At 44.3% G+C, this 14331-nt stretch overlaps 1 protein-coding gene across 2 annotated transcripts in view; it reads left to right on the top strand.

Annotated features, from left to right (window-relative positions):
* The window catches only part of CHST11 (carbohydrate sulfotransferase 11), a 231185-nt gene that overhangs the window by 105585 nt on the left and 111269 nt on the right, over positions 1-14331 (top strand). For both annotated transcript variants that reach the window (XM_073324017.1, XM_073324007.1), the window contains exon 2: positions 7493-7578. In XM_073324017.1, the coding sequence (XP_073180118.1) occupies positions 7493-7578 (86 nt within the window). The remainder of the gene's footprint in view (positions 1-7492; positions 7579-14331) is intronic.

The following is a 14331-nucleotide window of genomic DNA, read 5'->3' on the forward strand; positions in this document are numbered from 1 at the left end:
ATGCATTAGCTTGCCTGGTGCTTGATATTCAACAGTGCTTTCTTTAATGTAATATGCTGGACAAAGTAATGCTGCTTTTTGTGTAGAAGGGGCAAGTGGAAATTTGTTTTGAGGATTTATTGTTAAATTATCTTGTGGCTCATTAATAGGAGGATGAAAGGGAGGACAATGTTAGTGCAATAGACCATTGGGATAAAAATCATGAGTAAGCCATGTGCTACGTACTCTACAGTGTAAAATGTTTGTCTTTGGTTAGTATTTTTTATGGCAGTTGGCAAGTTTTTTTGTCTTCATCTGGTGTTTTATTAGAGCACTGTGAGATATCAGTTTCTACTGAATCGGCTTTTGCTTGTTAATCCGAGCTTCCAGCTGTAACTAGTGCAGTTTATAGAAAGATATCTAGTAAATCAACAAAACACCTGATAAAGATTAAGGGCCTTATTTTCATTTACACGAAGGCCTCTTTATACTATTGCGACTGTAAAGGGTGTAACAGAAATTTAAACCCAATTTAAGTCCCCTTTGCACTTCCAGAGCTGTGTAAAGAGGCCACAGTGTCAATGAGAATAGGTCTGAAGAGATTGACACACATCATAAGAAATGTTGCATCAAGGAAATTATAATGTTATACACAGTAGTAGATATGTGTATTTGATCATGTTGTGCCAACTACAGCAGGGATGGACTTGTCCTTTAATAGATGGGGTGATTGCTTTGGGAGATAATAGCTAAACTTGGGGTAAACCATGTTTATATTTCCAATTTCTTGTTGTGCTTTTGGTACAAATACACCTCTTGTGAAAAAGAAACATTTTAAATATATTTGTAGCTATAAGAGCAACTCCCATTTTGCCACTGTCCAAATGTGGGACAAAGACCTAAACTGAGGGGATACTGTCACACTTCAGGGGTGCAATCCCAATCAAAGCCATTGGACTTTCAGATATAATTAGACAGACATACATTTTGGTATCCATCACTAGACAGACGCAAGGAACCAAAGCTCCTGCAAGCTCAGAAAGATGGGTCCTTCAACCAAGGTGGGGTGGAGGGGGGTGGGCTCTGATGTCTCTAGGAACTGCATATAGGTGAGGAGCTGCTTAGGCAAAGATCTTTCATCTGGGTCAGCACCTTGTACTCCAGTGGAAGGTCCGGACTATGGGAAAGTCAGACGTGATTGGGAAGAAGAATGATTGGTGAGAGAAACCATCTAAAAAGTCTAAAACTTAATCTAGCAAGGTACAGGCCTTGTTTCAAGAGGCCGGAAGACCTCCTGCTGTCCTGTGGTCTTCCCACCCTCTTGCTGATTTCAATGTAAATAGGGCTTCTATTGTTTTTGGTCATACCTTGCTTAATTTCACTGGAGGCAGGCAGACAGCTGCTTTCTCTCCTGTGTGGGAGAGACCTGTTTTTCCCTTTCTTTGGAGACAAGACTGTAAAGCATAATATTAATGAGTATCCATGTAACAGGGTTCAACTCATCACCCAGCGCCTCCCTCTGGCTGTCCTGGGAATTAGCTCTCGGCCATTCCAGTGCACCTTCAGCTAGTGGTGTCATGCCTGCCCTCACTGCTGTCTACACTCTTTGGACCTGCATCACTTCCCAGACTGCAGTGTCCTCTTCTGGGCACAGTCCTCTGGCTGTGCCTCCACGCCGGTATCTCCCCGCTTCCAGGGGACCAGCAGTCCTTAGTCCCGCCACTTGCCTCAGCAGCCAGCTGCAGTCCAAGGTCCAGCCCCTCACCTCAGGGGCAAACTGCAGTCTGGATACTGGCCACTCTCTTCATTGGCAAGTGGGGTGCAAGGGGAGGGGGGACCCAGGCCCGCCCATTACTCTGGGTCCCGACCCAGGGACCCTATAGCTGGCAGCCACCTACTGCCCTCCTCCAACCTGCTGCCTATTTTCTCTGGGCCACTTCCTCCATAGCCCTAGCACCTCTCAGCCCTTTATATATGGCCCTTGCTGGCCCTGATTGGTTGCTCCAGAAAACCTTCCTTCTATTGGTGGGCTCAATAAGCCCTTTCCTGATTCATGGGTTCTGCGCAGCCTCCCTGGTGCTGCTTTTAACCCCTTCTTCTCCCTGTGTGGTGAAGCTGCCCCCACCACAATCCATTCAAGTGAGCTGTAGCTCACGAAAGCTTATGCTCAGATAAATTTGTTAGTCTCTAAGGTGCCACAAGTGCTCCTTTTCTTTTTGCGGATACAGACTAACACGGCTGCTACTCTGAAACCTGTCCTTATGCAGTGTTAATACATACAGTTCACAATGATACAAAATATCACATTCGTTATACTTTTATAACACAGGAATATTGTATACAATCATTTGATTCAGTTGCTCATCACTTGAAGTTCAGATCCCCTGTCTTTATAGCTTAGATAAAGTTTCTCTTCCCTGCTGCAGTGTAGACACCAAACTGTCTCTTCCCATGCTTGTTAGCTTGATAGCTTTGTTGACCTGATATGTAAATAGACCTTTCTTTGTCTCTGCCTGAGTCAGAGAAGCAAAACACATTCCTTTATCTAGGGCAGACCTGATTGCCAACTCCCCCTGACATGCCTGGTTTAAATACACTTTAGTCATAATTACAGCATATATCCAGAACTCGTAATGAACACCCCATACACACATCACACAATGATGTTAATAATCAGTGAGTTATTAGTTTTCCAATTATATATTAGATACAGATGTTAACATCAATGAATTGGGGTATATTGAACTGGTCAGGCCAGAGGAAAACCGAGAAGTCTGCTGCTTGCCAGGAGCTAAGATTCGCGATGTGATGGAGAGACTGCCGAGACTCATCAAGCCCTGGGATCGCTACCCCTTCCTGCTTCTCCACGTGGGCACCAATGATACTGCCAAGAATTACCTTGAGCGGATCACTGCAGACTACATGGCTCCGGGAAGAAGGATAAAGGAGTTTGAGGCGCAAGTGGTGTTCTCGTCCATCCTCCCCATGGAAGGAAAAGGCCTGGATAGAGACCGTCGAATCGTGGAAGTCAATGAATGGCTACGCAGGTGGTGTCGGAGAAAAGGCTTTGGATTCTTTGACCATGGGATGGTGCTCCAAGAAGGAGGAGTACTAGGCAGAGACGGGCTCCACCTAACGAAGAGAGGGAAGAGCATCTTCGCAAGCAGGCTGGCTAACCTAGTGAGGAGGGCTTTAAACTAGGTTCACTGGGGGAAGGAGACCAAAGCCCTGAGGTAAGTGGGATACCGGGAGGAAGCACGAGCAGGAGTGTGTGAGAGGGGCGGGCTCCTGCCTCATACTGAGAAAGAGGGGCGGGCTCCTGCCTCATACTGAGAAAGAGGGGCGATCAGCGGGTTATCTCAAGTGCCTATACACAAATGCACGAAGCCTGGGAAACAAGCAGGGAGAACTGGAAGTCCTGGCAAAGTCAAGGAATTATGATGTGATTGGAATAACAGAGACTTGGTGGGGTAACTCACATGACTGGAGTACTGTCATGGATGGATATAAGCGGTTCAGGCAGGGCAGAAAAGGTGGGGGAGTTGCACTGTATGTAAGAGAGCAGTATGACTGCTCAGAGCTCAAGTATGAAACTGCAGAAAAACCTGAGAGTCTCTGGATTAAGTTTAGAAGTGTGAGCAACAAGGGTGATGTCATGGTGGAAGTCTACTATAGACCACCGGACCAGATGGATGAGGTGGACTAGGCTTTCTTCCAGCAACTCGCAGAAGTTACTAGATCGCACGCCCTGGTTCTCATGGGAGACTTCAATCACCCTGATATCTGCTGGGAGAGCAATACAGCAGTGCACAGACAATCCAGGAAGTTTTTGGAAAATGTAGGGGACAATTTCCTGGTGCAAGTGCTGGAGGAACCAACTAGGGGCAGAGCTTTTCTTGACCTGCTGCTCACAAACCGGGAAGAATTAGTAGGGGAAGCAAAAGTAGATGGGAACCTGGGAGGCAGTGACCATGAGATGGTCAAGTTCAGGATCCTGACACAAGGAAGAAAGGAAAGCAGCAGAATACGTACCCTGGACTTCAGAAAAGCAGACTTTGACTCCCTCAGGGAACTGATGGGCAAGATCCCCTGGGAGAATAACATGAGGGAGAAAGGAGTCCAGGAGAGTTGGCTGTATTTTAAAGAATCCTTATTGAGGTTACAGGGACAAACGATCCCGATATGTAGAAAGAATAGTAAATATGGCAGGCGACCAGCTTGGCTTAACAGTGAAATGCTTGCTGATCTTAAACACAAAAAAGAAGCTTACAAGAAGTGGAAGATTGGACAAATGACCAGGGATGAGTATAAAAATATTGCTCAGGCATGTAGGAGTGAAATCAGGAAGGTCAAATCACACCTGGAGTTGCAGCTAGCAAGAGATGTTAAGAGTAACAAGAAGGGTTTCTTCAGGTATGTTAGCAACAAGAAGAAAGTCAAGGAAAGTGTGGGCCCCTTACTGAATGAGGGAGGCAACCTAGTGACAGAGGATGTGGAAAAAGCTAATGTACTCAATGCTTTTTTTGCCTCTGTCTTCACGAACAAGGTCAGCTCCCAGACTGCTGCACTGGGCAGCACAGCACAGCATGGGGAGGAGGTGACCAGCCCTCTGTGGAGAAAGAAGTGGTTCGGGACTATTTAGAAAAGCTGGACGTGCACAAGTCCATGGGGCTGGATGCGTTGCATCTGAGAGTGCTAAAGGAGTTGGCGGATGTGATTGCAGAGCCATTGGCCATTATCTTTGAAAACTCATGGCGATCGGGGGAAGTCCCGGACGACTGAAAAAAGGCTAATGTAGTGCCCATCTTTTAAAAAAGGGAAGGAGGAGGATCCTGGGAACTACAGGCCAGTCAGCCTCACCTCAGTCCCTGGAAAAATCATGGAGCAGGTCCTCAAGGAATCAATTCTGAAGCACTTAGAGGAGAGGAAAGTGATCAGGAACAGTCAGCATGGATTCACCAAGGGCAAGTCATGCTTGACTAATCTAATTTCCTTCTATGACGAGATAACTGGCTCTGTGGATGAAGGGAAAGCAGTGGACGTGTTGTTCTTTGACTTTAGCAAAGCTTTTGACACGGTCTCCCACAATATTCTTGCCAGCAAGTTAAAGAAGTATGGGCTGGATGAATGGACTATAAGGTGGATAGAAAGCTGGCTAGATTGTTGGGCTCAACGGGTAGTGATCAATGGTCCATGTCTAGTTGGCAGCCAGTGTCAAGTGGAGTGCCCCAAGGGTCGGTCCTGCGGCCGGTTTTGTTCAATATCTTCATAAATGATCTGGAGGATGGTGTGGATTGCACCCTCAGCAAATTTGCAGATGACACGAAACTGGGAGGAGAGGTAGATACGCTGGAGGGTAGGGATAAGATACAGAGGGACCTAGACAAATTGGAGGATTGGGCCAAAAGAAATCTGATGCGGTTCAACAAGAACAAGCGCAGAGTCCTGCACTTAGGACGGAAGAATCCCATGCACCGCTACAGACTAGGGACCAAATGGCTCGGCAGCAGTTCTGCAGAAAAGGACCTAGGGGTGACAGTGGGCGAGAAGCTGGATATGAATCAACAGTGTGCCCTTGTTGCCAAGAAGGCCAATGGCATTTTGGGATGTATAAGTAGGGGCATTGCCAGCAGATCGAAGGACATGATCGTTCCCCTCTATTCGACACTGGTGAGGCCTCATCTGGAGTACTGTGTCCAGTTTTGGGCCCCACACTACAAGAAAGATGTGGAAAAATTGGAAAGAGTCCAGCAGAGGGGAACAAAAATGATTAGGGGACTGGAACACATGAGTTATGAGGAGAGGCTGAGGGAACTGGGGATGTTTAGTCTGCAGAAGAGAAGAATGAGGGGGGTTTGATAGCTGCTTTCAACTACCTGAAAGGGGGTTCCAAAGAGGATGGCTCTAGACTGTTCTCAGTGGTAGCAGATGACAGAACAAGGAGTAATGCTCTCAAGTTGCAATGGGGGAGATTTAGGTTGGATATTAGGAAAAACTTTTTCACTCAGAGGGTGGTGAAACACTGGAATGCATTACCTAGGGAGGTGGTGGAATCTCCTTCCTTAGAAGTTTTTAAGGTCAGGCTTGACAAAGCCCTGGCTGGGATGATTTAATTGGGGATCGGTCCTGCTTTGAGGAGGGGGTTGGACTAGATGACCTCCTGAGGTCCCTTCCAACCCTGATATTCTATGAAACTCATTACATGATACCAGTGAGCCTCTGGCATTAGGAGGCTTATATGGTCACAGGGACACACAAAATTAAAATTTAAAATCCAGTGGGGATTTCTTCTTCTAGTGCCAAGGACTCTTTCTATAAGCTCAGTTTTGTCATTCTTTATTTCTGATGTTAATATTTTTCAACAATAAAATTGAAAGGGACACCAAATTGGAGGCACATTGCTTATTTTAGTCCCATAGTAGCCTACCAAAGTTGGGAGGGACATGTCTACAAAAAGTGTGTGTTCTGTTTTTGGTAAAGGAAATATTTTACGAAGCGAATTGTTGATTCAGATGTGAAAGACCAATCCCAAACAGGTATGTCCAAGGTGCGCATAAACAGGTGTGTATATAATCCCACTCAGCATGAGCATGTCCTGTTACTGAAACTGACAAACAGGGAGTTAAGCCCTGTGTTTAAGATGCCACGTTGCTGTGCTAATTCCTCAGCCTCGGTTTAAAGACTTTATTGGAAAAATAAATCAATTAAATAATATTGGGACTCACAAAATAAAGATTTAATGGTTTCAGTGGCTGAAGCCCCACTGGCATTTAGCAGTTGCTTGGGAGCAAAGTTTTTTGTGGTTGTTTGTATGCATCTGGGAATCAAATCTTGTATGATGTGTGAATAATTTTTGTAAGCTTTATGACTGTTGCTGCTTCCTATAAGGCGTTGCTGTGTTAAGATCCGCCTGTTAAGTGAACCAGGCAGGGCGACTTGTAAGTGTTTTACTGTTAACCATAATTAATGGAAATGAAAAATTAAGTAATAAATTAAAGAACAGCACACTGCACTTTTTTTCTGTCCAGTGCGAATGAAGGTTTTGGAACAAAGAATCTGTGTCTCAAACGCTGGTTAATCAAAGTCTGATCACTTGGATACATTGAAACATTCTCTTCCCCTCTGCTCCTGTATTATAAATATAAATGAAAGTAGAATAGTGAAGGCATACACTATTTCTTCTATTTGACTAATAGTTTAGGGGCCCAAATATGGGTTTAAGAACCTAACTTTAGGCACCCAGAGAAATGTTGGCAGACGCTTTTATTTGATGGGGAGGGAAAGGGATGAACCCCGTTTTCGTGGATCCAAGCCCAGAATATTCCAGCTGCACTCTGCTCTTAGATCTTTGCTAGGGCAGGTGAAATGGATGTTTTAAGAAACACAGAATCATTTCTGGAATTCCCTGGTATTTCTGGAAATCCCTCTCCTCCATATATGTATTCTGTTTTCTTGTCTGTTTGTTTTAATTCAGCCTTTGCTAACCTGTATTAATTTCCATTTTACCTTGTAGTAATACGTAGGAATCCATTTGGAATGGACATCTGTTGTCGGAAGGGGTCAAGAAGCCCGCTCCAGGAACTGTACAGTCCCATCCAGGTGAGTGTATCCACTTCGCAGCCCATCCAACAAACACAGCCTGTATTTACTTGCAGAGTTTTGGGTTTTTCTTCCCCACAGCATAATCGTGTTCATCTTGCAGGGAGGGGAAGGGGTGGACCCTGGGACCTGCACAGCTTGAGCTAAAGGACTATGTCTCCTAGCTGGAAGCTATAGCAGGGTTTTGTCCTCTGTAGATCAGGTGACAGTGGGTTACAATGGCACTGCTGTAAGACACTTTTGTTTTAGAGTTCTAATGTGGATGGACTTCCAGCTAGCCCAGATGGCTTTTCAGTCACAGCTGGTTGCAGGTATGCAGTCCAAACAAACTGAATATTTTACAGAGCAGCAGATCATGATATCTTTACACTGAATGCTACGTCATGCCATGATTAGTCCCACTGAAATCATTGAGTCTACTTGTGAGGGAAGGGACTACTCAGTGTGAGTAAGGATATCCAGAGTTCTTCTCACTGTGACACCCAGAGCGAAAAAGCATCTCAATTTCAGGTCTCCAATTTCTGCTACTTCTCACTTAGTCCCCATGTGCGTGCTGAATTGGCTTATTCAAGCACAGCACTTCCTGTTGGCAACTGAGAGGAAGTGCAGCCACTGCGAGAAAATGGCAGCTGACTTTTAAGCATACAGTATTTATTAAGGTTTAATAGCTGCCTATTTTATATTTATACCCCAGTTAATACATTTTGTAAAAGAGAGCTAGCTATTAAGGAAAGTGAGGTTAACTCATTAGATTTAACAAGGCAGTAAATGTTTCAAATACTTGTTGATTACGAAAAGAATCGGTATACAGTACACGAAATAAGTGCCAAGTGATTTTAACACATTTATAAAGTATTCTCAACAATCTAAAGATACAATATCTATTATGCAAAGGAGTAAAGTGCAGGCATCCAATAATCTTGTATTTATTAGCGTACATTAGTTTCCTAATTAAATCTCAATTCTACATGTGGCGGAGAACACGAATTTACCAACTTTTGTAATAATGCTTGATACAAGTGATGTACAATCAATGTTGCTAAATGGAAAGTGCATGCTCCATAAGAACAAAGATGCTGCAAAGGAAAAATAATAAACTCTTGAAAAGCTTTTACAAAAGGGCCAGTGGGGAGAAGAAAGTTTTGTCTATTGTGTCTGGGGTCTGCTGTGCAGCAATTGAAATCTTCTTGCCATTTAATGGTCCCATTGCCAGAGGTCATCCCGTAAGAAAAGAACAGAGGAATACCTCATAGCGTGTTAATCTGATGCCTTGCAAATTTGGTGAACTACAGGTTTTCTAACCTTTTGCAAGCAGTGAACCCAGCTGGCAGCTCCCCCTCTTCCTTTCTACGTCTTGATCAAGAATTCTGTCAAGCATTAGAATTCCTTCCCAATCTCTCTTGTGGAGGGAGCCCGAAAAGTGAACGTTTGAATGAGTTCAGCATTTCTTGCAGCCAGTGTTGAACTAAGCCGATGACGTTTTTCACAGGCAAAAAATTTCCATCAGTACTTTGGCCTCTTCTGTTCTTAGCATGTAAAAAAGGCAGAATATTCCACTGCTTTTTGGACTGGATTTTATGTGCGGCACGTGGTTCAAGAGTATTCCAGTAGACACTTTACTGTTAGCATGCAGATGTATATATTTCAGGGAAATGATAACGGCAAGAGACAGTGGGTGAAGGGGGAGATATTAACAACAAGCTGATTTGGGGGTCTCCACTGAAATATTTTATTTTATTTCTTTGACACACGCACCCCTCTCTCCCCCCCTCCCCTTAAGTCACAGTTACATTCGTATCCATAAGAAGGAAAAACATACTCTCTACTGCCTAGAAGGTAGCAGGATAGGAAGGCAGATCATGGTTTGGAGCAGCGGTTCTCAAGCTGTGGGTCAGAATCCCCCAGGAGGTCCCCCAACCGTTGTCAGGGGAGTATGAGCGTACTCTTATCCTTTCTCTCCAGTCCTCTGCTGATCAGTGACTCACAAGTGGGTATTCACCCACAAAAGCTCATGCTCCAATACTTCTGTTCGTCTATAAGGTGCCACAGGACCCTTTGCCACTTTTACAGCTACCCCTCTGATACTTGACATACAACTCAGAAGTCATGATAACTGGGGGAATAGAAAGTTTTGGCCAAGGACAGCAGAACAAACCTTGTTCTCTTATGAAAAATACCATTGGATGTTTACTACTGTCCAGGTATATCATAAAGGATTGCAGGTGTTAAGGGCTCAGCCAGAAAATGACACACACGTGCACACAAAACCACAGTAATCTGTTTGGTATTCAGTTTAGCTACCTTTGTAAGATGAAGGGCTATAGGTTCTTGTAGCTCCAGGGAATCTACTCAATTCGAACACCAGACTAAACCACTGAAAGAGCCCCTGCAGCAGTCTGGCTTTGGCTAGATACGGTTGTAATTCTTTCAGTGTATGCAACTTTAAATATTTAGTTTGTCCAACTAATGTTTTTATTACAACTGCATGTTCTAATAATCAGAGAAACCCACTGGCTAGTTTGCTGCCTTCACCTACAGAATGCTAAAGTGCAGCTTTCAGAATTTTCCAGCCTCTGTTAGCTAATATTGTACCTGGTACTGCTCTCAGAGTTGGTGTGAATGCTGTCGCCAATGGAAACAGAAGCAAGCAGGATTGAGCCCTCTGGTAATAAGAGCGATAACTTTACTATTGGGTTTAGATAGCATCATAATCCATGAGAGTGATATTCCCGTAGCTAATACAATCATGCCATTCTCAAGAAAGTTTTCTTGTTATATGTTTGGCACAGAGGTTGTATTTAAAAAGCCCGATGGAGATGCATTGATTTACACCAGGTGAGGGTCTGGCCTGTAGTATCTGCTATTCAAACATATACCAGTGTATTTGGTCTGCTCTTTTCTTCTTTTATGGAGTTGCTAGCAGATGCTGTGTTTTCTGTTGAATCTTTCAGTTCAATAAATGATTGTAAAAATAGTTTATCTTGCTGGTTCAACTCCAGAGGGGACCAAACTTTGTTGTTGTCTAATGGATGTCCAGTGGCCTACGCAAACTGAGTTTAGAGGTTTCAGTCCAGTGCTCAGTGGATAGGTGCCCTCATCACAAAAGATCGCCACTGTAGTGGGCTGTAATTGACATCCTTTGTTAATAGCTTCATAAGAGAAGTAAAAGATTGAATGGATATAGATAGAATGAAATTCACCGCTCAGTAGAGGGGCCAGCTCAAAGTCCTTGCCTTACTTAAGTGGGTGCACAGCCTTGTACTGGTCCCACTGCGCAATCCCACAGATAGGAACAGGCTTCTTGCCCCGACACATGGTCCCTCGGTGTCAGGTTTGAAGTGTAATAGGAGGGCTATATGTGGGAAGTTTGCCCTCCCTGTGCTGTACGTATTCTGTGGACAGAGGACTTCATTTTTGGGGGGCTTTCAGTGAAGGACTTTCACATTCACGAGTACCACATTAAGGCAGTATAGTCAAACTTTTGATGAATTGACAAAACAGAAAAGACTCATTCTGTCACATGGCTCCAAAGGGAAGAGGGAAAGGGTCCAGCGTCAGATGACTAGTGATATTGCATACTCCTGGGGGAATTCTGCACCACTGCGCAATGCCGAATTTGTGCAGAAATTATTGTTCTGCGCAGAATTTCCTCTCCCCCCCCGCCCCCAAAATGGGCTGCTGTGCTGCTGGTCACCACTAGAGGCTGCTGGACCCAGCAGAGCGCAGCTCATAAATAGAAGACATTGTTCGGGGGGAGGGAAATGGAGCTGGAGGTTCCGGGTAGCTGCAGTTCCTGGCACGTCCTGAAGGAAGGAGGTGGTGTGCAAGAAACTCCACACAAGCCTGGAACCCAGCATGAGGCTATTTCTCCCTCAGGATCCCTGGGCTCTGGGTGATAAGGGGATGCAAGTATCTGGGCTGCGGGGCTCACAGTAGGGCTCTGGGAGGTAGTGAGTGCAAGTGTCTGTCTGTGGGGCCCCATGGCTGGGCTCTGAGATGTAGGGTGTGTGTGTCTGGCCCACCAGCTGGGCTCTGGTGGTGGGGGGCAAAAGGGCAGAGAAACAGGAACTGAGTTGTCATAGGAGTTTAACTCTCTACTCCTGGGAGAATTTTTTGTGTGTGTCTGTATTACAGATATAGTTGCTAACTGGTATTTTGAAACAAATTACCAAAATAATTGCAACTGGCATGATTAGGTGTTACTTTGACAAATAAAATATGCAGGATTTTAAAATATTGTGTGCAGAATTTAATTTTTTGGTGCAGAATACCCCCAGGAGTAAGTTGCTGCACTATGAGTGTGTCTGGGTGGGGGTGGAAACATAGGCGTAACTGAACAAGGACTAAGAGCCTTGCATGAATGTGGCATAAACTCACTTTGTAGCTTGTTCTTTGTATTTCAAACCCCAGGACTTTTAAAAACATGGGTAAACAAATATTTGCAAAGCATATTCTTAGAAAAATGCTACATGCCACAGTGTCTTGTAATTACATGACTTTGTCCAGCCCCAGTGCTCTAAAAATAACAGTTAATTGTGGATCAGCCCATTGAGCTCAAGTCACTGAAAGTTCAAAATGAGCCAACAACATATTTGGGCTTGAGCACATCAGTGGGTGACACTGATCTGTTCAGCCCAGTTGAAAAACAGTACCAAATTGTGAGCAATTAATAGCTAAAATGGACAAAGTGTTAATTGAGGGGAAAATGCAAGATAGGGCCTATGATCTTGCACTTTTGTGTAGGCAAAAATTCATACTGAATTCTAAGGGAGTTTGGCCTGCATATAATCTCCTCCCGCTATCGGCATTTATTCTGTACTCCTCACCTACAGAGAAAAGCACTGGTCTACGTAGAGGCTGCAGGATCAGGTCCTGGACATTTCTATGCTTCAATTTCTAACCTTAAATCTCCCAACTTTCATTTGAGAATCATGTGTCTAGTTAACCATGGGTCAAACCTTCAGTGATTTTTGTTGTTTTCAAAAGATGAGTCCATCCATTAAAGAGCTGGACTGCTAGGAGGTTATGTTTTGGTGAGGCCTGAGCTGAGTGCCCAACCATAGCTTCATCCCCAAAGCTGATGAAGCTATGCAGCGGTCCCAACGTGGACCCCACACTGCTTTGTGTCCTGACATTTTGTTGGACTACTGTTAGAGATGAGCAATTTCTTTTCTTTTTTGTTGTTCTTTTTATCACATCCTGCTCAATGGCCCAAAGAAAGCAAGCTGATGCCTTTGAGACCATACCGTGATTATGCAGCCTCGCTTACCTCAGACCTCAAGTGTTCCCTTTCTACAGGTGCTACATCATCACCCCTGGATCTGGCTCTCTGCATAGGATCAGTGTATGTCAACCCAGACCAGCCATAGTCACTTCCATCTGAGTTGATAATTTTCTGTTCTTCTCTGGCCCACCCACCATAAGGTGACTCCATGGGCACTCATACCTGTTGCTGGATGGATGATAGCTTAGTGATCGAAGCTTCATTTCTAGTAATACCGAGTTGCCGTGGAACTACGGGTTCAAATCCCAGCGATGTCAACTCAGCTCATCATACTTCTGAGGTAGATGCATTGGTTACCCTATGTAGTTTACTGTGTGTGATGAGTTTGGGATCTTAAAAAGCAGGGTTTGGAATCTGAAACCCCCCGCCCCACAAAGTGCTTGTGATATTTGAAAGATCTCTTGGTACTTTTGGTGAGAGGATGGAGTTGTGTCCATGCCCTCAGCCAAAATTTTTCCTCTCCTCACTTGGCTATGGCGTGCTGTGCACATGCTGGCTGCCATATTCCACCCCATGGGTAACTGTGTGTCAAATCTTATTATAAAAGCCCAGAGATGGGTACTGTGCAATGCAGAAGATTACAGAAGTTCCTCTGTGTGCTAAAAACCAAGAAATTAGGTGCTGCGCATCAATAGGTTCAAAGACAAATTGTTGTAAATGTGCACATGAATTTGTTGTGTGTAAGCTTTTATATGCCCTGCTTTTTACCAACAGTGCTAGTAAGTAGAATCACAACGTGTGCCCATAAGACACAGGACAACCTCTTACTCCTGTTTTTACATGCAGATGTGCTCTTGCAAATAACAGTAACTTGGTGAAAGCAGCTCATAATAGCTATTGTTGATAGAGAACATATAAAAATTCAACAAGGGGCAAGAATGGGGAGCTCATAAAAACAGACAGCATACTATGCCAAACGCTGGTCGCTTAATCCTATCGCTACAGACCATCAGGTAAATGATAGCAGTACATCTAATTATCCTATGCTGATGTAGCAGATGTCCACCAATGAAGGAATAATTAATTGATTTACTCCAAGGATGACTCCTTATGCAAATATATTACTTACTGTCATGCTTGCAAGTAGTAGAATACAGCTGGCTGGCAATGAAATACTATGTTAACCTTAGCATAAGCATAACATTCGTGAAAGTACTTTATTATTAATTACAGATTACAAATAAGAGCTCATTTTAGAAGTTAGGGAAATCACTGGGGGGTGTGTGTGTAATGGCACACACCTCTTGCACACACCTCTTGCACACACCTCCCCTTGGCAGAGCACATGTGCCAGTGCTTTCTCTCTGCCTAGCAGTGAGTCTTCAGCGACTCAGCCCTCCGGCTGAGTCTCACATAGTCCGTATATTGAAATAAAAAGCAAACTCCTTCCAGTGCTACAAGTCCAACAGGCATCTCTTTCAGTGCCCTCTGTAACATCTCTTTATCTGCAGCCCGATCTCTGGGCTTTC

This window comes from Lepidochelys kempii, chromosome 1, assembly GCF_965140265.1.
Source record: "Lepidochelys kempii isolate rLepKem1 chromosome 1, rLepKem1.hap2, whole genome shotgun sequence".
Taxonomy (NCBI): Eukaryota; Metazoa; Chordata; order Testudines; family Cheloniidae; genus Lepidochelys; species Lepidochelys kempii.